Source organism: Rousettus aegyptiacus, unplaced genomic scaffold (assembly GCF_014176215.1).
Source record: "Rousettus aegyptiacus isolate mRouAeg1 unplaced genomic scaffold, mRouAeg1.p scaffold_m13_p_4, whole genome shotgun sequence".
Lineage (NCBI taxonomy): Eukaryota > Metazoa > Chordata > Mammalia > Chiroptera > Pteropodidae > Rousettus > Rousettus aegyptiacus.
The window spans coordinates 115951244-115975374 of NW_023416307.1; the positions used below are offsets into that span (position 1 = coordinate 115951244).

General features: G+C 34.1%; 1 protein-coding gene across 22 annotated transcripts in view; it reads left to right on the forward strand.

Annotated features, from left to right (window-relative positions):
• Nucleotides 1-24131, forward strand: part of PBRM1 (polybromo 1) — a 99277-nt gene that overhangs the window by 55733 nt on the left and 19413 nt on the right. For all 22 annotated transcript variants that reach the window (XM_036219239.1, XM_036219235.1, XM_036219242.1 and 19 more), the window contains 7 exons: nucleotides 765-1407; nucleotides 5323-5534; nucleotides 8688-8873; nucleotides 9753-9910; nucleotides 10544-10807; nucleotides 15805-15950; nucleotides 17062-17219. In XM_036219239.1, the coding sequence (XP_036075132.1) occupies nucleotides 765-1407; nucleotides 5323-5534; nucleotides 8688-8873; nucleotides 9753-9910; nucleotides 10544-10807; nucleotides 15805-15950; nucleotides 17062-17219 (1767 nt within the window). The remainder of the gene's footprint in view (nucleotides 1-764; nucleotides 1408-5322; nucleotides 5535-8687; nucleotides 8874-9752; nucleotides 9911-10543; nucleotides 10808-15804; nucleotides 15951-17061; nucleotides 17220-24131) is intronic.

Below are 24131 nucleotides of genomic sequence, written 5' to 3' on the forward strand. Positions count from 1 at the left end.
CAATGTTCTTTTCTTTTATTCTTTCTTTCTCTCTTTTTTTTTTTTTTTTTTTTTTTTTTTTTTTTTTTTTTGCTGCTGTGTTTTTTTGACATTATTATGGTAAATAATTGATAGAATCTTTACTTTCTAGTGCTACTGGTAAGGCTTATCTTGTGCAGACTGGTAATCAGCCATTTCCCATGAAGCTACTGATATAAGTATTTGAAATCAGTATTTCAAAACTAAAGTCTGTATAGTCAAAACTATATAAGAGTATACTGTTACTGCGTTGGTCATTATTTCCAGGATTTTTAGTAAACAGACCTAGGAAAGTGTGTGAGTGTATGCGTGTGCTGTTTAAAGATAAAATACACACTAAGTTCATACTGATACTCTCAATTGAGATTCAAGGCTACAAGGTTTTTATTCGTTGTCCTTGTTTTAACATCTGTATCTCTTTTTTGACTTGTGATGAAACTCAGTTCTCAAGGATACCATAGGTGATGCACTTAGAATGTCACATAACTACTTATTTGCTTTATTCTACCTCATTTTTTACTATCTCAACATAACAGTACTTACTCTCCCACCAAAAATATGATTACTGAAAATAGTTTAAATTTTTTTCCATTTTTTTTCGTTTGTCAGTAGGATATACTACTCTAGAGATAACGCTCATTACTGTGTTTCACAAATTACTTAGAATAGTCCCGTTCTACCAACTACATACAAATATAGGTTCATTTTTAAAATTTTATCTGTTTAACATTAAATCTTTTTTTTAGGTAGGAAGAGTGGCATTTCTCCTAAAAAATCAAAATACATGACTCCAATGCAGCAGAAACTAAATGAAGTCTATGAAGCGGTAAAGAACTATACTGATAAGAGAGGTCGCCGCCTCAGTGCCATATTTCTGAGGCTTCCCTCCAGATCTGAGCTTCCTGACTATTATCTGACCATTAAAAAGCCCATGGACATGGAAAAAATTCGAAGTCACATGATGGCCAACAAATACCAAGATATAGACTCCATGGTTGAGGACTTCGTCATGATGTTTAACAATGCATGTACATACAATGAACCTGAGTCTTTGATCTATAAAGATGCCCTTGTCCTGCACAAAGTCCTTCTCGAAACTCGGAGAGACCTAGAGGGAGATGAAGACTCTCATGTCCCAAATGTGACCTTGCTAATTCAAGAGCTTATCCACAATCTTTTTGTGTCAGTCATGAGTCATCAGGATGATGAGGGAAGATGTTATAGTGATTCCTTAGCAGAAATTCCTGCTGTGGATCCCAACTTTCCAAACAAACCTCCTCTTACTTTTGACATAATTAGGAAGAATGTTGAAAATAATCGCTACCGGCGGCTCGATTTATTTCAAGAACATATGTTTGAAGTATTGGAAAGGGCAAGAAGGATGAATCGGTATGTTTTCAAAGCCATTTCTTTTTGAGAAAGTGTGATATTTATTGCAAAACAGAAGAAAGAATTCTGCTTTGATGTACTATTTCATTTTAGGTACATGATTACGGTTGGCGGGGTGCTCTTTTGAATTCTAATTAGCAGAACTAACAGAAAGCATCTAGATTAAGACTAATAAGAAGAGGGAGTAAGACAAAATTGAAGAACTGTTGCAAAGCACAAGCTCTTAAAATACAGCCTTTTGCAAAACATTTTTTAAAGGATAAAAATTTTATAATTAGAAATAGTAATATGATTTTCTTTTAAAGTTTGAGTTCAGTTCAAGCATGCTTTAAATAAAATAGTTCTAAGATATTGATCAAGATTAGACATTTAAATTTGATCACCATTTTAGATACCTAAAAAGGCTTTTTTTAATCTCAGATTTCTCATTTTAAGTTCCTTCTACAAGCATTAAATGCTGAAAGAAGCAATGAAATTTAAATTTCCATCAAACTTAAATTCCTTTTTAATTTTGATTTTTGGTATATCTTTGCCACACAATAATAATATACTTGATTGTTACAACAATTTCACTTCAGCAATTAAAGTATGTCTTCTTTGTGCTCTTGGAGTCCGTTGGGGGAATATCAAAAATTAGAGAGACAAACTCTACCTTCTTGGAGCTTGTAGTCTATCATGCTGAAAGCTAGACCTTTATTTAGGCTGTTTGCATGGGGGCGATTCCAGCTGGGGAATCTGTGAAGCCTGCATTTGCTCTGGATCTTGAAAGAAAAATTAATAGTAATGTTTACTGTTCCTGTTAAGCACCTGCTCTTTGTAAATCACTTTATGTAAATAATCACTAACCCTTATAATAGCCATTCTAGGTAGGTGATAATCTTTCCAATTTACATGTGAATAAGTGCACAAAGAAGTTGTCAAGAGTCACATAACTAGTAAGTGTGGTGGCTCTTCTTGTTCCCCACTGTAGAGGGCTAGGACTAAGACAGTTACCGACACCAATCATGGAACACACAGCCATGAATGATAAGACTTGAGCTCTGTGCTTGGAGAGCTTGAAGTCTGACAACTGGGATAGGGCCTATGCTTAGGGAAAAATAATGTATGAGACAACATATATATAACAACTTGATATTTAGTAAATGTGGTGAAGTAAGGAACTCTCCACTAGAGTTCTAAAAGGCTTGAGGCATCAGGGAGGAATGAAAGAATGAGCAGGATTCACATAGGGCAGGAAGTATGAGTAAAGGCTTAGGAAATGAATATAGTGTGTTCAAGGGACGGGTGGAGTTGGGATCAGATTGGAGAGACCCTCGAGTGACACATTTAGGAAATAGTTCTTATTCAACAGTAGGGATAGAAATTAAAAAGAAAGACCCAAGGAAGGGGTCATCTTGAAGTCAAAATCTACATTCATTTATTGTTTTCATTTAGTCAACAAATGTTTATCGAGTGTTTGCTAGTTATGAGCATTATCTGAATGCATGGGATATACCAGTGGACAAAACAGAGAAATCTTGCTTTCATGGAAGCTTTGACTTCTGTTTTTGTTCTTAGTTTACATAAACAACTCTTAAGTCTAAAGTTACTCCCCATCTCATTCCTATTACATCTTGGGATCATTTCTGTGAGTCTTCCAAAGTACATTTGTCTCTTAGATTATTAGCAACTTTGTTTATCTTGTGTCGGTGACATGATTATTTTAAGAATTAAGCAGATTTGTATCTCTAGGAAATGAGCTCTTTTCATTCATCTGTTGTTCACATGATTGGTTTTTCTTTTGAGATCTCAGAGGTAGACTCCAGAGTTCTTTTATATGAGATGGTGATCAGTTTCACTCTGATTCCAGAGCTTTGTTGCAAAGCATAGGGGAAGCCTTTCTTATTGTTGTGAATAAAGATCATGTACAGTATTTAGGAATAACCCCATGCTGCTGAGATGAAGATGAATCAGTTTAGTGAATGATAAACCATGGCTTTATTTATCGCATTGCCAGTAATGAAGATAGATGTCCCCAAAGTATTTAAGTTCATGAATGTAATGACGTCCATATGCAGCATATTTCCATTAACAGTGTTAATGCTTCTTCACACTTAATCCTACCCACCACTTCTCCCCATCACTTAGGACTTCACACCTTGAAATAGAAGGGATCTGAACAGTGAGGCATAGCAGAGAAAAGTTGACTTATGTGACAGTGGTTTTGTCCATCAGCAGTGTTCAGTAATAGTACAGCGCTGACTCATGCCAGTTGGCCTCTAATTTGTTTTTTCCTAATCTGTTGGCAATATTCCTCGATTAAATGATCTGACTTCTTTGCAGGTAAGGGGCCCCATGGAAAAACAAAGACAAGGGAAGCACTAAGAACCTCCTATAATCTTATTTTCTTCTACTGAATATCTGCCTTATATGTAAGGAATACCCATCAATTAAGAGTAATGAGAGTTATTTCTTTTTCTATCTCGAGTTTTTGTGCTTGACATGCAGGGAACACTTGACCTCTTAGATTAACAGATTCTTCACATATTTTATTTAAATAAATAAGACGGAAAGGATACGTTAGCTGTTTAATGACTGTATAAAACTTTCATTACTAAACCATATGACATGATGGAATTATAAATTGCCCTTTCATTGTAACATGGATTACTAAAAGTGTGTTTTCACTTTTAATATTATACTTAAAATTGTAAGCTATTATAAAATGAGTTTTAATTTCTAGCAAACAGTCTTTGGATAGTTCCATTCAGAAAATAGTCACCAAAATAGTGTTGTACGTGTTTATTGGCCAGTTTTATTTTGATTGCATTCCTGCAAGTATTAGCATTTCTATAACCAGAATATATTTTGAAAACCATGTTAGAACCATCCATTTTGGTGGTTATTGGCAGTGTTTTCAGATTGTTTGCCATTTCACTTTTTGAGATGAGGAGAAGCATTCTGGAGGCTTCACTAAAGTTTGATGCTCTAGTAGTGAGTGTCAGCAGGCAGATGACTGGGTTTGGGTTTGCTGTGCCTACCACGTTTCCCTAACCAGAATGTCTCCATAACTGCTGCTAAGAGTTTGTCTGTGGTTACCTTTGTGAATAATTTTTCAGACTCTGGTATTCTTAGGTAATATAATTATATTTAAGCCTGCTTCCAACCACAATCGATTAGAAATAGTAATAAAATTTTTCACTCTAAATTCTGAAGTTTATTTTACCTAGTCCTGTCATTTTATAAATGAGGAAAGAGTCTTAAATTTTCAATATGATACAGATTATTTTTTCCATCTCTTACTATGTTACCTCTGCTGGTTCCTCAGAATTATGTAGTTATTTCTAAATAACTAAAGTGAATATTGACTTTGAGACCGATTATCATTATAGGATGCCCTCATGACTTTGCAGTTTAGCTGAGTCCTACCAGCCTCAGCACCCATGATATACAAATCCATAAAGAAAAAAGTAGACATTTCCTAAATCTTTTTTTTAACACTTTCTCTAATGTGTTGGTCTCCCAATTAAGAGAAAGTAAAAATTAATTCAAAGATTAGATGCAAGTAATTGTCGTACATGGTGTGGAGCCTAGTATAGTCCTTGATTCTGGCAGCCCCCTTCTGTTGCCAAAATCAGTGGTTGCATGCACCATGTTTCTCCCCAGGAAATTGAATGAGGCCTTTCCTTTGACATGAGCTGTGCAAGGAACAAGCCTTCAGAAAAAGGAAACTAGTGGGCACGAGCATCACAAAGGAAAAATGACTCTTCACATTCTGTTCTAATGAACTTCAAGGAGATACCCTTCTTAGAACTGTGCAGAAGTACAGTTATATCAACTAACACATTAAAGAAACATTCAATATAATTTAACATATAATTGTAATGTTTAAAAGAAGCAATTTGTGTGTCAATAGATACTCTGATGTTGTTATAGGACAGATTCCGAAATATACGAAGATGCGGTAGAACTTCAGCAGTTTTTTATTAAAATTCGTGATGAACTTTGCAAAAATGGGGAGATTCTACTTTCACCAGCACTCAGCTATACTACAAAGCATTTGCATAATGATGTGGAGAAAGAGAAGAAGGAAAAATTACCAAAAGAAATAGAGGAAGATAAACTAAAACGAGAAGAAGAAAAAAGAGGTTGGTTTCTCTTCATTTTATTAACTATGAAGAAATATTATATAATTAGCTGTGGAGAAGAGTCTTGTTTGTGTAAATGAAGACTCAGGGTGTTGACTCTTAACAGTGAGATGAAAATGCTTTTAGTAATTTGGTCATCAGATGAAAAGATTTGAAGTTACATGTGACACAGCTGTTACCCTAATATTTCAGGAACAGAGTCAATTAATTCACTATTATGGGAGCTTAATACCTCTTAATACTACTATTGGTATATGAATATCTGAGGGGCCCACCTGAGGCTAGAAAGCATTCTCGGTAGTGAGTACATCAAGGTTCTGCTCCATCATTCAGCAGCATGGCTTTCCTTGTACAGACTCTAGGCCAGATAAGCAGATGATTTTTTGGCTGAATCTCATAAGTAGGAGAAAAAAATTTTTTAATCGTATCAACCTAAAGCTGTTAATTTGAGTCACTTGCCAGCAGTTAAAAATATTTTGACAGTAGGAATTTTCATTAGAAATTCAATAATTTCTGATAAAGGTCAAGTTCACATAGATACCTAGAATGACTTTCTAAGAGTTATATTAGGCTTTAGCATCAAATCTGCTTCTTAGGGGTTTTTAGCAAGTTTTCATAAGCAAGGGCATATACAAAAAAGAAGAGGAACCTAGTTGATAAAAAATAATAATTATTTTATCAGCATAAGGATACCTGTAAAACCCAGCAGCTCTGTTGCCAGAAGGGATATACTCATTCAAGATAGTGATTGGGCGGGAGCAGAGGTCTGTATCCTCGCCAGCTAAAAGTGATTGATGGAGAAATGAACTGAGTAAACCTGCAGCTTTACTAGCTTGAGGTGACAGTGGAGTTGAGGAATATCTCGGAAATTATCCATAGAAGGGCTGAAATAAGCTCTCCACACATTTTCTTAGATAACTGGAAAACTATGCATGTGCAAGGGAGATATGAGAATTGGACAAAAGAAAAATGCAAGGGATACTCAGAAGTTGGTTACAACTTTGAATGCATCCCTCAAGCCACATATAGATCAATCATCAGAGGGTGAATCCTTACAAATTTGAGGTACTTGAGTATGGTCATCACCTAAATCATTGGCTAATCCTTAGCTATGCTATGCAGAGTTAGGAGTAACCCTTCACTTCATGTATCCTAGTATATTTACAATGGGATCCTCAGAGGAGAGAAGAGAATGAAAGGGGGAAAAAAGTATTTGAGCACTTATGGCTGAAAATGACTCAAATTTGATGAAAAACATTAACCTGCATCCCCTGTGTGTGTGTATAGTGGCACAAAACTTAGCAGAACTGAGTCCTGCAGTTATTTGATTCTGAGCCTCTTGGACTGTTCCTTTAGTTATTTTTTTCTTTCCATTTGTTGTTGATTTTTTTTTGTTATTTTTTTTAATGACATTACAATATGCATATTTAACTTATCACTATCTACTACTTCAGGTTAATACGACTTAATTTCATTAAATAGTGCAACTTTGCTCCAATACAGTGCACACGCGTGTGTGTGTATAAATAAATAAAGCAAGGATCCCCTTGTTTCCACTTTCCGAAAGCATTTTCTCTCATTTCCTTCTGAGCCTTCAGCTGCCAAGTTGTCTGTTTCTCTACCAACAGTCTATTCAAGGCAACCTAGGAAAATTTTCTGTCATGCTCCTCAAAATTCTTTTATTCGCTGCTTATTACTCAGTTCCAAAGTCACTTCCATATTTTTTAGATATTTGTTAACAGTAACATTCTTCTACCAGGTACCCAAACCTCATTATTTAAATTATCTAAATTATGTGTATGAATGAGGCTCTGAGTGTGATCCATCCTGGGACACAAGTCCTCCCCATTTGTGAACCTGTAAAGCTAAAAAGATAAATAAAATTGACGGGACATGCAGAGGATAACAGTTAAGAGATATTCCCATTCAAAGAGAGAAATGGAAAGGAAAAAAAGTCATCAATTTCAAGCAATTTTGAAATCCAGCCAGGCCAACTTCGTTAAGTTTGAGGCTAGGAAATAGTCCTCTGAGGCTTAGTACTCTGCCCTCCAAATTATCTTTTTTCATGAAAGGCAGCACGTGTTTGCAGCTGTGTTATTTAATCAGCCTATTTTCCTGTCTCTAGAATTTTGGAGATTTAACAGCCTTCTTTCATTTTGTGCTCTCCGTTCCCTTTCTGCCCAGTTGACAGTGTTCCTACCAGTATAAAATTCTCAAGAACCTTGTGAATTTGCTGTGTATGTTACAGGGGTTCATTTGATTAATGAACTACTAAATAACATTTTCCACAAAAATTGGCAAAGTTTTAACAAAATTATAAGGGTCTAGTATACCAGTGTTAGAGAGGGAATGGAGAAATTGACCCCTTGTAAACCAAACAGTGAGGGACTTAAATTGGTATAGACTTTTAGGGGTCAGTTTGGATATGTATTAAAAAACATTTAAAATGTTTATTACCAGCTGTTCCATTTATGGAAAATTATCCTAAGGAGTTTATCAAAGATATGGGCAGAACTTTATTCTCAAAAAAACAAACAAACAAACAAACAAACTTATGGCATTTGCAAATGATGGCTTATACTGGACTCATTAAAAAGTTTTATTTAAAAAAATAAAAATCTTGGTGAAAAACATTAAATCTCAGGAGAAATGTTCATGATATATTAAATATACATATATACAATTTATAGTATATTATGTAAAGTCCATATTCCATATTTCCTCAATTCTAAGATTCTGTTAGTTGTGCCATAGCCACGTAATAACTATTAGAGAAGAAAATTTCTGAGGCATTAAGATGCAGATGAAGTACATATGAGATTATCTCTAGGATTACATGATTTCCAAATGAACTATTTAATTCCTTATACCTTTCTGTATCAGCCAGAATGACTACGTTGAGCATATGTTTTATGATAATTATTTTTATTTTGTAGATCCTTTATGTAATTATTGAAATTAGTGGCAGTTGGTTGTAATTAAAGAAGGTAATTTTGAATAGAGGCTATTGAGAATGTGGATATCATACTCTGTCTTGAATCATGCCTTTGAATGTCTAGAAATGAATTAGTATGTATTAGTATGTGTTGTTTGAATCCTACATCTAATTACAACGTCCCTTTAATGAGAACTTTTCTGTCATTTTTACCTAAGAGGCTGAAAAGAGTGAAGATTCCGCAGGTGCTGCAGGTCTCTCAGGCTTACATCGCACATACAGCCAAGACTGCAGCTTTAAGAACAGCATGTACCATGTTGGAGATTATGTCTATGTGGAGCCTGCAGAAGCCAACCTACAACCACATATAGTCTGTATTGAAAGACTGTGGGAAGATTCTGCTGGTACGTTTATTTTAAGTCAAAGGGCAGGTTAGTGAAATGTGACTGTTTTACTTCTGGTCCTCAGGAAAGAAAATTATAACTCAGACATTTTTTATCTTCTCATAATAGTTCTACAATGTATAAATAAGCACCCACTACTTATTTATACATTGGAGCAGTGGCATAGTTGAATCAAAAACAATGTAATGAGTACTTAAAGTCTAATTGAGGATTATTTGTTCAACTGATATTTATTAAAAACACACCATGAGCCACACTCTGTAGGATGGCAGAGATTCAGAGGAACAAAGGGCTCATACTTTGCCTCTGGCAAAACCACAAATAAATCACAAATAAAAATCACAAATAAATTATTATAGAGAGACATGTGCCTTGACTTAGAATTTGATTTTGAAAAGGCTTCCTAGAACAGTTGCCTTTAACTTGAAACATGAAGATTGAATGGGAGTTAACGAAGCCAAAAGCAGGCAGAAATGTGATCCAAGCAATCCAGTTCTTTCAGCCATTCATCATATGAAATAATTTTGTATTCCTTCACCCGAGTGCTAAATATGTCCTTCAGTATATCTGTATCCTTATTAAAGCACACAACTTTAGTTGTGTCCTGACTCTAGCATAATAGAGCAAGTCTCATCACCCTCCTCATTCTGTATTTTATACACCTTTTAATATGAGGGGGAAGCAGCACTTTTAGGCCTTGTTACCCTTCATTATTTTAAAGTATTATTGCTTTTAAGATGATTAGATTGAAGAACCGTGGCCTAAAAAAGTGCATTAGTAGGTGCCGGCCATGACAGAATAGATGAAGTATTTGCTCATTTTGCAAAGTATATGTGGTTTCTGTTGATGGTAAATTCTCTCCCTCTTTTTGTTTTTGAGGCGAAAAATGGTTATATGGCTGTTGGTTTTATCGGCCAAATGAAACATTCCATCTGGCTACACGAAAATTTCTAGAAAAAGAAGTTTTTAAGAGTGACTATTACAATAAAGTTCCTGTTAGTAAAATTCTGGGAAAATGTGTGGTCATGTTTGTCAAGGTAAGAAACTTTAGTTCCAAAGTGTAAATCATCCCAAGAGAATAAAATTTACAAACAAAAAGTTTACACTTAAAAAATTAGGAGCTCTGTTTTAACTGTTTGAAAAAAATTTTTAAGCTGTGTCCATATGGCTGTATATAGATTTAGGAAGAAATTAACTTGAATATAATGGTAAAGACTATTTGTTACTTCCACTATGTAGCTGTATACAATCAACATAAATTTTTTATATCACCAGGCTAATTTTTAAGGATAACATTTTTGGAAAGATCACTATAAACTGGCAGTGTGGCAGATTTTAGATAATAATGTTACTTTTTGTGTGTATCTATCTGATACAAGCACATGAGCCCCACCCACAGCATTAAGGAACATTAGAGCTGTACGAAATACTAACATACTTTCAAAAAGGCAATTGTTAGGCTAAAATAAGCTAAAGAGTATATATTTAATAAAGTCATTCTGAAATAAGGAAATGCTACTAGATCTCTAGCCATTCACCATTTGTTGTTAACTTTCAGAAAGTCTTAACAGTTTAACTCTTGTTCAGTTGGTTGGTGTATATTTTTGTTTCTTTTGGATGATGACTTTTCAAAAAATTCACCTAATTAATTTTATTCTTATATCCCCCAGGAATACTTTAAATTATGCCCAGAAAACTTTCGTGATGAAGATGTTTTTGTCTGTGAATCACGATATTCTGCCAAAACCAAATCTTTTAAGAAAATTAAACTGTGGACCATGCCCATCAGCTCAGTTAGATTTGTTCCTCGAGATGTACCCTTGCCTGTGGTCCGAGTGGCCTCTGTATTTGCAAATGCAGACAAAGGGGATAATGAGAAGAACACAGACAACTCAGAGGACAGTCGAACTGAAGAAAGTTTTAACTTGGAAAAGGTATGTAGATAGTAGCCTCACAGAGGAGAATTTCACATTTCAAAATATCTATTCCAGAAAATAAATTAATGAAGTATTCAAATTCAGCATTAGAAAAAGAAAAACAATATAAAACCTTAGCCCAATAGAAAGAAGGAAACTATAAAGGAAAGACAGAAATTAACTTACAGAACAGTAGAATTTAAAAGTAAATCCAAGTGCTGCTAATACTTCTATGAGTTTAATGAGGTAAACTACCAACTACCCTAATAAAAAAGAAGGGAATTAAGCTTAGACATACAAAATGTGGAAGAAAGTTAAAGACTTGTACAGACAGTTGTATTAATAAATTTGAAAACCTGACTAAAACAGATAATTTTCTAGGATCATTACAAATTACTAAAGTGAAATATAGAAGAGTTGTAACATAGTGGAAGGCAGCATGAAGAAAATTTTAAAATTGTCAAAGAGCTAATCCCAAAGTACCGAGGTCAGATAATTCCATAGGTGGATTATTTTAACCTTTTAAGAGACCTATAATTATAATGTTGCTTAGATTATTTCAGAGCATAGAGAACAAAGAAACTTCTCAGTTTGTTGTTCAAAGCTGGAATAATCTTGATTCCAAAGCCTGACAAAATAAAAAAATAAAAATTATAGTTCAGTCTCATGAATACTGATGCAAAAAATACTTGAGAAGAAAAGTATTTGTATAAGTGAAATCAAATTAGTTATTTGACCAAGTAGGAGGGAGTTCATTCTAAAAATGTAAGAATTGTTCAAAGTTAAGAAAACTCACTAATACATTTTATTATATTAATAGGTTAAAGGAGAAATTATTTTGTTAAAGAACACTGCCTGTCTTGATTTCTTTAACTTTTTAGTTGGATATTTCTTCAAAGTGATTTTTTTAAAATTATTTTTGTACCTCAAGCCTAAAAGGCCTGTAAAAGAAATTCCCTTTCAAATTATGCACATTCCAGAGATGCTTCCTATACTATTACCTATATTTTTCTGAAAGTAGCCAGTGTAGTGAGACGAACAAAAGTAATGAAAATATTGACAATAAAGAGGCAAGATTATTTTTGCAGATCAGGGAGGAGAGATTAACTGAAAAGTTTTTGAAACGGTTCAACAATTAGAAATTTCAGACTCTATAGCTTTCTTATATAAATAATAATTCTTAAGACTTTCAAAGGTAAAATGAAAACATCAAACATACTTTAGCAATTGTTAGAAAAAATATATGGACGAAAATATCTAATTTACATTAACATCAAAATAGATTAAGAAATAACCTTAAGAGGAATATATAGAACATGTGGGAAGATAGTCATTTTACTAAAGGTTGTAAAAGACTTGAGTAAATTGTGTTTGAAATTAGACAAAATTATTCTAACATTTTTATGAAAGAACAAATATGTGGCAGTCACCAGAAAAAGAGGAAAAAAAGAATAAGAGTTTTGCACTGACAGACATTACATTTTATATAACTGCATTTAAAAAAAAAATGAGTTATTAGCTCAGGACTAGCTAATGGAAGAAATAAGCTTTTCATAAGTGAAGTCCATAATTTAAAGGTAGTATTTTAAATCAGCAGGAGAAGTTGGAATCAAGTGATACTAGAAAAACTGATAACTATTTGGAAAAGAAAAATGAAAAAAAATCTGAATTCTCCCTCACTTTATATTTAACAATAAATAAGATATAAACATTAAAAAAAAAAAACTACTAATTTCTAACATAATTACATTTGCTATATTTACCTGTAATCTTTTATTCATTTATAAGCTTGGGATGGGTCCTTTCTATGCTTGATATAAAACCCATTAGCCATAAAAGAAAAAAATCATTTTGATCATTTTATCAATTTGTAATTGAAAATATCAATTAGTTTAATAAAACAGTCTAAGGACTACTATTTCTAATGTTCAAAGAGCTCTTTGAAGTCTAGAGGAAAAGTAAATCTAGAAAAATGGGCAAAGTACAAAATAGATCATTTATAGAAGGAAGGCATCTAAAAGACGTAAGAAAATGTGTTAATTTACTAGTTTTTAAAATGTCTAACATATTGGCAAGAGTTTTAAAGACTGATAACACATGCAGCCTTGTCTAGGGCACCACACTCTCATCTCCCATTGATGACATTCCCTTTGACCATGCAGTTTAATGACAGGGAATGTGTTCCAACATAGTCCTCAGCTAGGTACACTAAAGGATTTTCTTCAAGGGGTGATATTGTTTGTAAAAGCAAAATCCGTAGGTTAACCCAAATGCCCACGAATAGGCATTAACTTCTCATACATCCATACAATGCAAACTGTGCAGCCAATGAAAGGAATAAAGTAGGTCTAATATAGTAGTAGCATTGAAAATTTTCCAATTTACGTGGAAAAAAGATGTTAATAATTAATGGGTTGTAGAATAGGATGTGTTTCCACCATTCAAAAAAAAACTAAAAAATATACATTTATACATTTGTACATTTGAATGTGAAAACAACATGCAAAAACTGTATATTAAACTGGGTGATTATCCGGGGATACATCACAGGAGACTTTTGTTTTTTAAGTTTTACATGCTCTAATGTTTGAATTATTTCCAACAAATATACTTCTTTTTATAATCAAAAAAGACAAAGTTTTTAAATTGTTAGTAAAAACTGGAAAAAAATCGAATTCTTAGTGTCTAAAGGGAAAATATCTATTTTAGTGTCCTAACACATCCTATTTCTTACATTTTACCAATATATGTGAGAATTATAGACATTAATTTTAAAAGAAGAGATACCAGTGGACACCAATGTGGGAATTAACTTAGATTTCTTATTTTTATTATTAGAATTCGTAAGTCCTCAGGGTCCTCTCCATATTTGAGTTACTTTTTTCTCATTATTTTGATATCGCATGGCCAAGACAAGTTATTCTAGGAACTCTTTTAAAGAATTATTTTAGAACAGAACCCATTCCTAAAAATAAAAGTTTTTTTTTTTTTAATTATAGATTATATACAGGATTATATTATTTTCAGGTACACAGCAGTGATTCAACACTTAGGAAATAATCACCGTGATAAGTCTAGTCACTTATGTCACTGTACAGAGTTATTATGATATTGTTGGCTATATTTTCTGTCTTGTACATTACATCCTCAAGACTTAATTATCTTATAACTGGAAGTTTGTACCTCTTAATCCCCTTCACCTTTTCAGCTATCCCCTCTGAACACCATCAGTTCTGTTCTTTGTGTCTGTAAGCTGTTTCTGTTTTCTTTTGTTTCTTCTGTTTTTAGATTCCACATATAAGTGAAATCATAGCATTTATCTTTCATTGTTTCACTTATTTCACTTAGCGTAATGCTCTCTAGGTCTGTCCATGTTGCAAAAGACAAGATTTCATTCTTTTGTATGGCTGAGTAATATTCCATCACACACATACACACTCCATCTTCCTTCTTTATCTATGGGTGGACACAGGTTGCTTTCATATTTTAGTTGCAGTGAACACAGGGATGCAATATCTTTTCAAGTTAGTGCTTTTGATTTCTTCAAAAATCAAAAGGGTGGTATGATGGTTCTTTATTTTTTTGAAGAAACTCCTTACTGTTTTCCGTAGTGGCTGCACCAGTTTGCATTACTACCAACAGTGCATTAGGGTTCCCTTTTCTTCACATCCTTGCCAACACTTATTATTTGTTATCTTTTTGATAATAGCCATTCTGACAGATGTGAGGTGATATCTCATGTGGTTTTAATTTACATTTCTTTTATGATTAGTGATGTTGAGCATCTTTTCATTTCTCTGTTGGCCATTTGTCTTTGGAGATGTGTCTGTTCAGGTCCTCTGTTCATTTTTTTAATCAGATTTTTTTTTGATGTTGAGTTATATGAGTTCTTTATGTATTTCAGATATTGGATATATCACTTGCAAATATCTTCTCCCACTTAGGTTGCCTTTTTTGTTTATTTTTGCTTTTGTTACCCTCGCACAATATTTAAAAAATATATATTACTAAGCGTGGTGTCAAAAAGTTTACTGCCTATGTTTTCTTCTAGAAGTTTTATGGTTTCAGGCCTTACATTTGAGTCTTTAATCCATTTTGAGTTTTTTAGTTTTAAGTTTCAGATATTCTCAGAGAAATAGTGAGATGCAGTCAACTATTTTAAGATTCTGGCATTCCCATTGCTTTTATACATTTTGGAGTTGCTATATTTAAAATACCTAGCACTCTGCCCATTATCTGCTAGATTTCCAGTAAATGATGTTTTTTATTTCCATTATTTAGAAGTTCCTCTCTTTTTGCCATGACTATAAAACAACAATAATGAATGTACTTTTAATGAGTCTGGCATTATTTTATGTACTTAACATGGATTGTGTCATTTAAGCTTACTAACAATCCTGTCTGATTGGCACACTTATCTTTTTATTACAAATGAGGAGACTAAGGCATAGGAGGTCAAGTAATTTGGCCAATGTATAGCAGTTAGTAGGTGACAGACCCTGTCGTTTATTCAAAAACAATGTATGTGAGTATAGGTCACAGAGGTTATGTTACTCCTTTCTATGTTGGAATAAGTCAAAATGACAAAAAATTTAAATCTGTTAATTGTTAATTTTAAGACATTGAGAGCTCAGAAAATGTGGTGAAGAGGAAGCATGTGAAATTTGCTCCTTATACTCTAATAATGCACAAACAGGCAGCTTCTGAATGCTACTAAGTCCTCTCCAGTGTTTTTTTGCCAAAGGCTGTGGAGATAGAAGGAGGGAGAGAGGTATAAAAGCACCTTGAAGTAACATTTTATGAAAATTAACTAGAAATTTAAAGTAAAATATTTGAAAAGACTTAGTTTGATTTCAGTAACCTAATCTTTTGATTCTTATCTTCATCAAAACTTCCATTTATGGTTATTTTTTCTTTTAAGTTAATATGAAAGAAAGTCTGTTTTCCTTTTTTATTTTCTTTGTCTACTCTTTGATTGCCTGCTGCCTATCTTCAGCCAGTTTCCTTTACCATAGGAAAAAGAAGATGTCCCTGTGGAAATGTCAAATGGTGAACCAGGTTGCCACTACTTTGAGCAGCTCCGTTACAATGACATGTGGCTGAAGGTTGGCGACTGTGTCTTCATCAAGTCCCATGGCTTGGTGCGCCCTCGCGTGGGCAGGTGAGTTACTGAAGTAGGAGGAATGAGGTTGGGTCTGAGAGATGGGGAGCCAGTTTAAAAAATTCATCACTCTTGAGGATAAAGACAAAAGTCTCTCCCCAGGTAACTTTTCCAGCTTTCTCTCATACCACACTTTACCTGCTTTTTCCTGCAACCATATTTCTTTTTTTAAATTCTTCCCATTAACTCTTTTTAATCTTCTACCGTTTGCTGAACTCTCAACCCAGAAGTCTCCCTGTCCACTTCATGTGGTGAATTCCTCTAGCTTAAATTTGAAATGGCACTTCCTTAAGGAAGCCTCTTCTGTCCCCTCCAGACTGAGTTAAGCCTCCCTGTTACACACTCTCCGAGCACCATTTATTTCCTTCTCCTTGAAACACATACCACATTATATTATTGTTAGGTTTTTGTACCAACTTGCAAGTGCTCTAGGAGTAGGGACTCTCTCTGTTTGTTCACCTTTGTAGCTTCTTTTCCAGACACAGTGCATGAAACATAGTGAGTGCTCAGATATATGAAAAACAAGTAAATGGATGAAAGTATGGTTGGATGGTATAAAACAACATAAAAAGGATTCAGGTACAGAGTTGGGCAATAGAGGATAGTGCTTAAGAATAGTAGTTGGTTCCAAGAAATCTTGGTTTAAGTCCCAGCTCTGCTAGTTTCATGTCCTTAGGCGAATGATTTACCTCTCTGAGCTTCAGTTTTCTCATCATATTTGTTCATCATTCATTAATCAGTTATTACACACCTACTGTTTGCCAGGATTTGAGGATGCATTAGTGAATAAAACAGACAAATATCCTTAGTCCCGTGAATGTTTGTTCTAGTTGGAAGACAATAAATGTGAATAAGTAAAGTGTATAGTATATATTATGTTAAAATGTTTTTCCCTCACATGAATGAATAGACAAATGTTCATTTCTTTTTTTCCAAATATCTTTTCATGTGCTTAAAGCGGGAAAAAAATCAAGGAAATTATCTTATCAAAATAGCCAGTGAAACTCTCCTGTGTATCATTAAGTTTTTGGTTAATGGAATTTTTATTAGCTTCAAGAATGAAACTCATCAGAATTCTATTTTAATGGAATTTTTCCTTTTTTCCTCCAAGAATTGAAAAAGTATGGGTCCGAGATGGAGCTGCATATTTTTATGGCCCTATCTTCATTCACCCAGAAGAGACGGAACATGAGCCCACAAAAATGTTCTACAAAAAAGAAGTATTTCTGAGTAATCTGGAAGAAACCTGTCCCATGACATGTATTCTGGGTAGGTATTCATTTCATTTCATTTAATCACATTCATTCCATCACAGTTGATTGAATACTTCTGTGCTAGGCACTGTTCTAAGTACTAGGTATACAGCAATAAACATACCAAAGTCTGCTCTTTTAGAAACTTACAGTGGGACAGAGGTTGGGGAGTCAGTAAATTGACATTAAATATATAGAACATCAGATAGGAATTGGGATTATGAATGAGAATAAAGCAGAGGAAGAGGTTAGAGATTAATATTGAGGGGTAGTCCTGTTTTAGGTAATGTGGTCAGCAAAAGCTTCTCTGATAGGTCACATGTGAGTAGAGCCCTAAAGGAAATGAGGAAGAAAACTGTTCAAATACCTGAGATTTTTACTCCTTTTAGGCACAGCAAACTCCAAATGCAAAGACCGTTAGGCAAAGTATTTAGGCATGTTTGAGATACGATAAGCAAGCCAGGTGGTTGGAGCAGGGCATGGGATGTGTGTTAGGGAATGAGCCCTCTGAGGTGCCTAGGTACCCAGTCATGATAGGTCTTACAGACAGTGCAGAGATTGGGTTTAGAGTGGATAAGAAGTCCTGCGAGGGGTTTGAGCAGAGAGGCGATGTGATCCAACATACGCATTAGAGGAATAATTGTGGCTGAAGTTTGGAGAATATGATATATAAGAATAAGGTAGCAGCAGGGGAGCAGTTAAAAGACTTTTACAGTCTCTGTTGGACTCAACTTTAGTAATGTTATTGTTCCCATTCCAGAAATGTGAAGCACTTATATTCTGGTTTCTATTCTATCATTTTACTGAGTGTTCACAGTGATATACTGCTTCTCAGATCTTGTTATTTACATCATATACTGTCATCATTTTCAGCTATTGTGTTCCTTCTGGCCCTGAGTTAACTCTACAGCATATTTACAGCAGCTATTCTTTACATCTTTTGGAATGGCATTGCAAAAGGTTGCTCGTCACAAGCTTTATATTGATTACATATGGTTATAAAGAAGCAGCCACCATGCTTATGACTAAAAGGAAACTTTCAGATTAAAAAATATTTTACACTTAGAGTTTGATCACTTTAGTGTTTTGATTATTTTTGGTGTTGTGAATTTTTTCAGAATCAGATGTGGTAAAAATGTCTGAATGACCTGGTAGTTCAACACATTGTCTTCTTCCCATCCTGGGGAGAAGGAGCAAAGACTAGCAAAGTTATTAAATTCTTCTTGAGTTTTTATAACAGAGAATGTCTTCCTTTTAACTTGTGATCCAGACTAAAGCCCTAGAGCCTTACCCCCTAGTGTAAACCCAGCCTGGAAACTCAAGGGATGCATGACAAAGGTGAGACTGAAGTCTCCCTTGGCTAGGGCAACTATATCATTTATTGTTTTTTAGCTATTAGTGATTACCATGCAGATTACATTTTAAATTTATGATAGTCTATTTTGAATTAACACTGACTTAGCTTCAATAGCATACAGACACTCAGCTCTGCAGCTTCATCCCTTCCCCTTTATGCTGTTGTCAGAAATTACATCTTAATACTTTGTGTGCTCATTAACATAGATTTCTGATTTTTGCTTTATGCATTTGACTTTTAAGTCTTGTAAAGAAAAAAAGAGGCATTCCAAACTAAAAATATAATACTGGCTTTATGTTTACCTAGGTAGTTACTTTTACTGGTGTTTGTGTGTGCATGTATGTGTGCGCACATGTGTGTGTGGAGGGGGGGAGCTTCAAGTTATTGTCTAACATACTTTCATTTCAGCTTGAAGGACTCCTTTTAGCATGTCTTGTAGAACAGGTCTACTAGCAACAAACTTCCTCATCTTTTGCTTATCTGGAAATATCTTATTTCCCCCTTCATTCTTGACGGATACTTTTGCTGGATATAGGAGTCTCTCTCCCTGGCAGTTTTTTTCTTTAACATCTTTCATCAAATTTGGGAAGTTTTTCACCACTACTCCTTCAGATATTTTTTTCTGCTCCTTTCTCTCTGTTCTCCTTCCAGGACTCCCAAGATGCCTATGTTGACATGCTTAATGGTCTGTCACAGGTCTCTTAGACTCTTCGTTTTTCTTTTCTTTCTGGTTTTCATACTGATAATTTCAATTGACCTATATTCAAGTTCACTGATTCTTCTACCTGTTCAAATCTTCTGTTAAACCCCTCTAATGAATTTTTCATTTCAATTATTGTACATTTCAGCTCCAGAATTTATATTTAGTGTTTGCAGTTTTTATCTCTGTATTGTTATTCTCTATTTGGTAAGACATCATTCTGGTTTCCTTTACTTCTTTGACCATGGTTTCCTTTGGCTCTTTAAGCATATTTAAGATATTTGATTTAAGGTGTTTGTCTAGTAAGTTTAACGTCTGGGCTTCCTTAGGGACAGTATCTGTTTATTTTTTATCCTGTGAATGGACTATACTTTCTTATTTCTTCATATGCCTCATAGTTTTTTGTTAAAAACTGGATAACTTAAATACTATGTGATAACTCTGAAAATTAGATTCTCTCGCCTCTGCGGGCTTTCTCGTTACTACTCATGGTGGGTTGTATCTGCTTGTTTAGTGACTTTCTAAACTATTTTCAAAAGATCGTGTTTTTTGTTGTGCATGGTCACTGAAATCTCTGTTCTGCTAGCTTAGCGATTAGCTAGTGACTTAACAGATTTTCCTAAGTGCTTGGATCAAAAAAGAAAAATATTCCCAGTCTTTGCAACTGGATACTATGTCTGTATTGGAACACACATTCAACACTCAGCCCAGCTTACGGCTCTGCCTTTGCCTTCACTTCCTGTTTCCACAAGGTTTAACAGCCAGGCAAAGGTGAGAGCTTAGGGCCTTCTTAGGTCTTTTCTGAGCACTCACCCTGACCATGGCACATGCATGGCTTTCTAGATTCCCAGGAATAAGTGGAAGCTTTTCAGAATTTACTGTTCAGCTTTTTCTCCCAAGCTTTTCAGCATATGTGCTGCTTGCCTCAACTGATATCCTTTGCCTCTGTTGGCAGCAGCTGGTTCATTTGCCTTTAAATGTTTTCAACAAAAGTATCAAAGCTACTTCTCTGCCTTTCGAAATTTTCCAAAAAGAAAAGAAATCCAAGTCAGATGAAATGAACGTATAGTTCTTCAGGAAGCCACCCAACAGGTCAAAACAGACAACCACAGTTCTTTGAGAACAAAGACTGCTCTGCTCCCTGCAGCACCAGAAACTCATACCAGGAACATAGGCGACCATCTCCAAGACTGCCCCTGAGCCAGAAAGGGGTGATGGGGAGAGGGTAAGTTAAAATGCCACAAAGGTCTCCTGCCAGGTTTCAGTCACTTTTTTTCTTGGTTAAGCATTCTGCTTGGTTGCTATAAACTTTTGGCCATTTTCCGGAGTTTTGATAATGTTGATTCTGACAGTTTTTGCTAGCTTTTCTGTGTTTCAGTAAAGAATGGCCTTTGGACCTCCCTACTCCACAGTTTTTATTGACATCACTTGTTTTTAAAGATACCTATTAGAATGTGTTGCATTCTATAGTTTATATATATAACTTATTTATATCCAGAATCCTATTTATTTCTCACCATGACCTATATGAAAATGCTGATATCCTCAGAATGGTGAAGTTGGTCTCCAAGAAATGGACCAAAACAAAAACCTAGGTCTTCTCACTTCTAATCCTGTACTACTATTAGGATTGTCAGTTGGTTTACAGCCAACTGGGACACTTTTTAAAGTGTAAGGAGGTGCTAAGAACATTAAGCAAGACAACAGGCATACAATGAGATGTATGGTTACTTCATCTTGAGATAAACCCCAAAAGGAAATGTATCTAATGGTACAAAATGGGATTTTAGCCCAGTGTGTGGGATTTCACTATACCCCCCAAAGAAGAAAAAGGGATTTGGCACATTTTATATTGACTTTTGAATGCAAGGAAGCAGAGCTTTTTTTCATTTGTTTCTGTAGAGAGTAATAATTTGAAATGTTTAAATTTAAGGCTTAGAGGACTTATAATTTTGTTGCGTTAACTATACACCCTGGCAAATGTAAACTTAATTTTTTGTCTCTCTGAAACAAAAGGTTTAAAGATAACTAGGGATCATATAATTTTTTTCATCTGTGATGTAGATCTCGCAGGCCCATTTCACTTAGGAGATTGTCTCGTTTTCCTAACTATTATACTTCTGCTCTGTTCAGTTCTATTAAGAGTTGTCTTCAGTAACTTAAATGGTAATCAAATGGTCACAGAGACGTTGTGTTTGAGAATGCGCATGGCCACACCTAGCAGAGAGTGCTTCTACATTTAGACATTTTACTGGTAAAATTTCCAGGAATTTGGACTCCAGAAATTCTTAATTTAGTTGCAGGTTCTGTTTTCTTCATAGTAGATATTTTGTTATGCTGTATTAACTGAAAAACTGTTCTTATTAAGGCAAGAAAAGAAAAGGTTCTTAAAGATTAGAAAGGAAAAGTAAAATTAATTTTTGCAGACATTATTAGGTTCACAGAAACCCCAAGAGACATTCGGATAAGCTTTTAGAATTAATACATGAAAATATCAATATCACCTATATTTCTATTTACCAATGAACAGTTAGAAAGTTAAATTTTAAAAGTATGCTATTTACATTCAGTAACTAGGAATAAATTTTTAAAAAGATGTATAAGACTTTTATACATACACTTAATGAGAGAAACTAAAGAAGACCTAAAAAATGAAGTGATTCATCACATTCATAGGTGGAAGATTCAGTATTATAAAAACATCATTTCTCCCCAAAATGATTTATGGGTTCATTGCAGTTCCAGTCAGAATCCAGCAAGTTTTATAAATTTTTTTATGCTTTATCAAATGATGCTTTCTAAATTTTTATCTCTTCTCTATCTTTTGAGAGCCTGGTAAGAGCCCCAAGTCAGGGTACAGAGATACCACATCCATTCCAGGGCCACCAGTCATTTTTATTCTTTAGCTCTGAACAGAATTTTTACCTTTCCAAATCATTATTTTTCCTTCTGTGAAATACGGAAAATAGTGACTGTTCCTTCTCTGAATTGCAAAGTCTTTGGATTATGTAAATAAAGTGCTATGTATCCATGGCAGTGATAGTAACTGTAGCTGTTTTAAGCCTCTAAAATGTTTCTGACCTTTTTTTACGTGTTTTACATGTTTGGCTAAATTGTTATCATGAACACTCCTATTAAGGTCAAGAACAAAATAAGAATGTCCTTATCACTTACTTAACATTGTTCTAGAGGTACTAACAAGTGCAGTTAAAAGTAAGAAAGAGAATTATAAAATAAGGACTACAGAGATGAAAATTCAAGAGAATCAACCATGAAACCATGGCACACAAAAAAGAAGTAAGCTGGTTGAGTATTAAACTAGTAACAAATCAATTGCCTTAAAATTGTCAATAATAATTAAAATTAAAATATCTTGGAATAAATATAAGAAGATTTGTGCCACATCTGCATAAAGAACATTTTTAAAAGCTACTTTTAATGCATTTAAAAAGGGATCGCTTGAACACCTTGAAAAGCATGCCATGTGCTTGACTGGCTAAGTCTCAACATCATGGAGATGTTTATTCTCCCTAAATTAATCTTTAATGCAATCTCAATAGATATACCAATGGATATTTTCTTATGAGAAGTTGGAACTAAATAAACTGAATTTTAAAATCATGTCAAAAAAGGAAGTAAAAATCAGGAAAATTCTGAAAAGCATAGTGAAGGGTAGAGTGTCTGTTAAAACATAACACTATAATAAGATTATTTATATGACATATGAGTTAACAGATTTTTGACTAGAATAGAAAGTTCAGCAGTAGACCCAAATATAATTTAATTTATGATAAAGGTGGCTTCCCAGATAAGTGAGAAAAGATGGATTTTCTCTAACTGGTATTCGGAAACTGGATAACCATTTGGAAAAAATTAAATTTTCTCTATCCTTCTCATCAACTTCAAAATAAATCCCCAGATGAATTACAGGTTTAAGTAAATATAAAATAAAGCAGCAAAGATACCAAAAGAAATGATGGGAAGGGAACCCAGAACCCATACAAGAAAAGGTTTATAAATTCAACTGTGTAAAAGTTGAAAATGTTTGCATAACCAAAACTGGCAGAAGCAAAGAAAAATTACAACTTTGGGGAAATATTTGCAGTGTATCATAGATGAAGATCAAATTCCACTCATGCGAAGAGCTCCTATAAAACATTTAGAAAATATCAACATTCAGCAGAAAAAAGGGCAACGGATAAGACAGCAGAAAGAAATGACCAGTAATTTAAATGAAAATATGCTTATCTTCAGCCATTAGAGAAATGAAAAATTAGAACTACTCATGCGCTGCTTTTTTTTTTTTTTTTTTTTTTTTGGATTACCTATCAAATTGTTAAAGATTCAGATTTTTGTTACTACTACAAACGTAAGGAAGCAACATTCTTTCACTTTGTTCTGGGTTTGTGAGTTAGCACAACCTCTTTGGAAGGTAATTTGGTAATGCCTATAAAACTTAAAGTGTACATACTCTTTAAGCCAGCTTTTGTACTTCTAGAAATTTATGCCTCAAATATATTTACCTATGTGCAAATTAATATATGTCTTAAATTATTTATGTCAGCATTGTTTTGCTGCAGTGATAGTGCAGACATTGAAAACAACCTAAATGTCCCTCAATAGGGAGCTAGTTTCAATAAATACAGTATATTAATACCAGTAACTAATCTCAAGATATATTATTTTGAAACAAAATTTAGGTCTAAAACAATATAAGCAATATACTACCATTTTTAAGGGTTTTTTTTTATTGCAGTAAATATACATAACATAAAATGCAACATTTTAAGTGTACAATTCAGTGACGTAAGTTCATTGACAGTATTGTGCAACCATCATCACTATCCATTTCTAGAACTCTTCATCCCAAA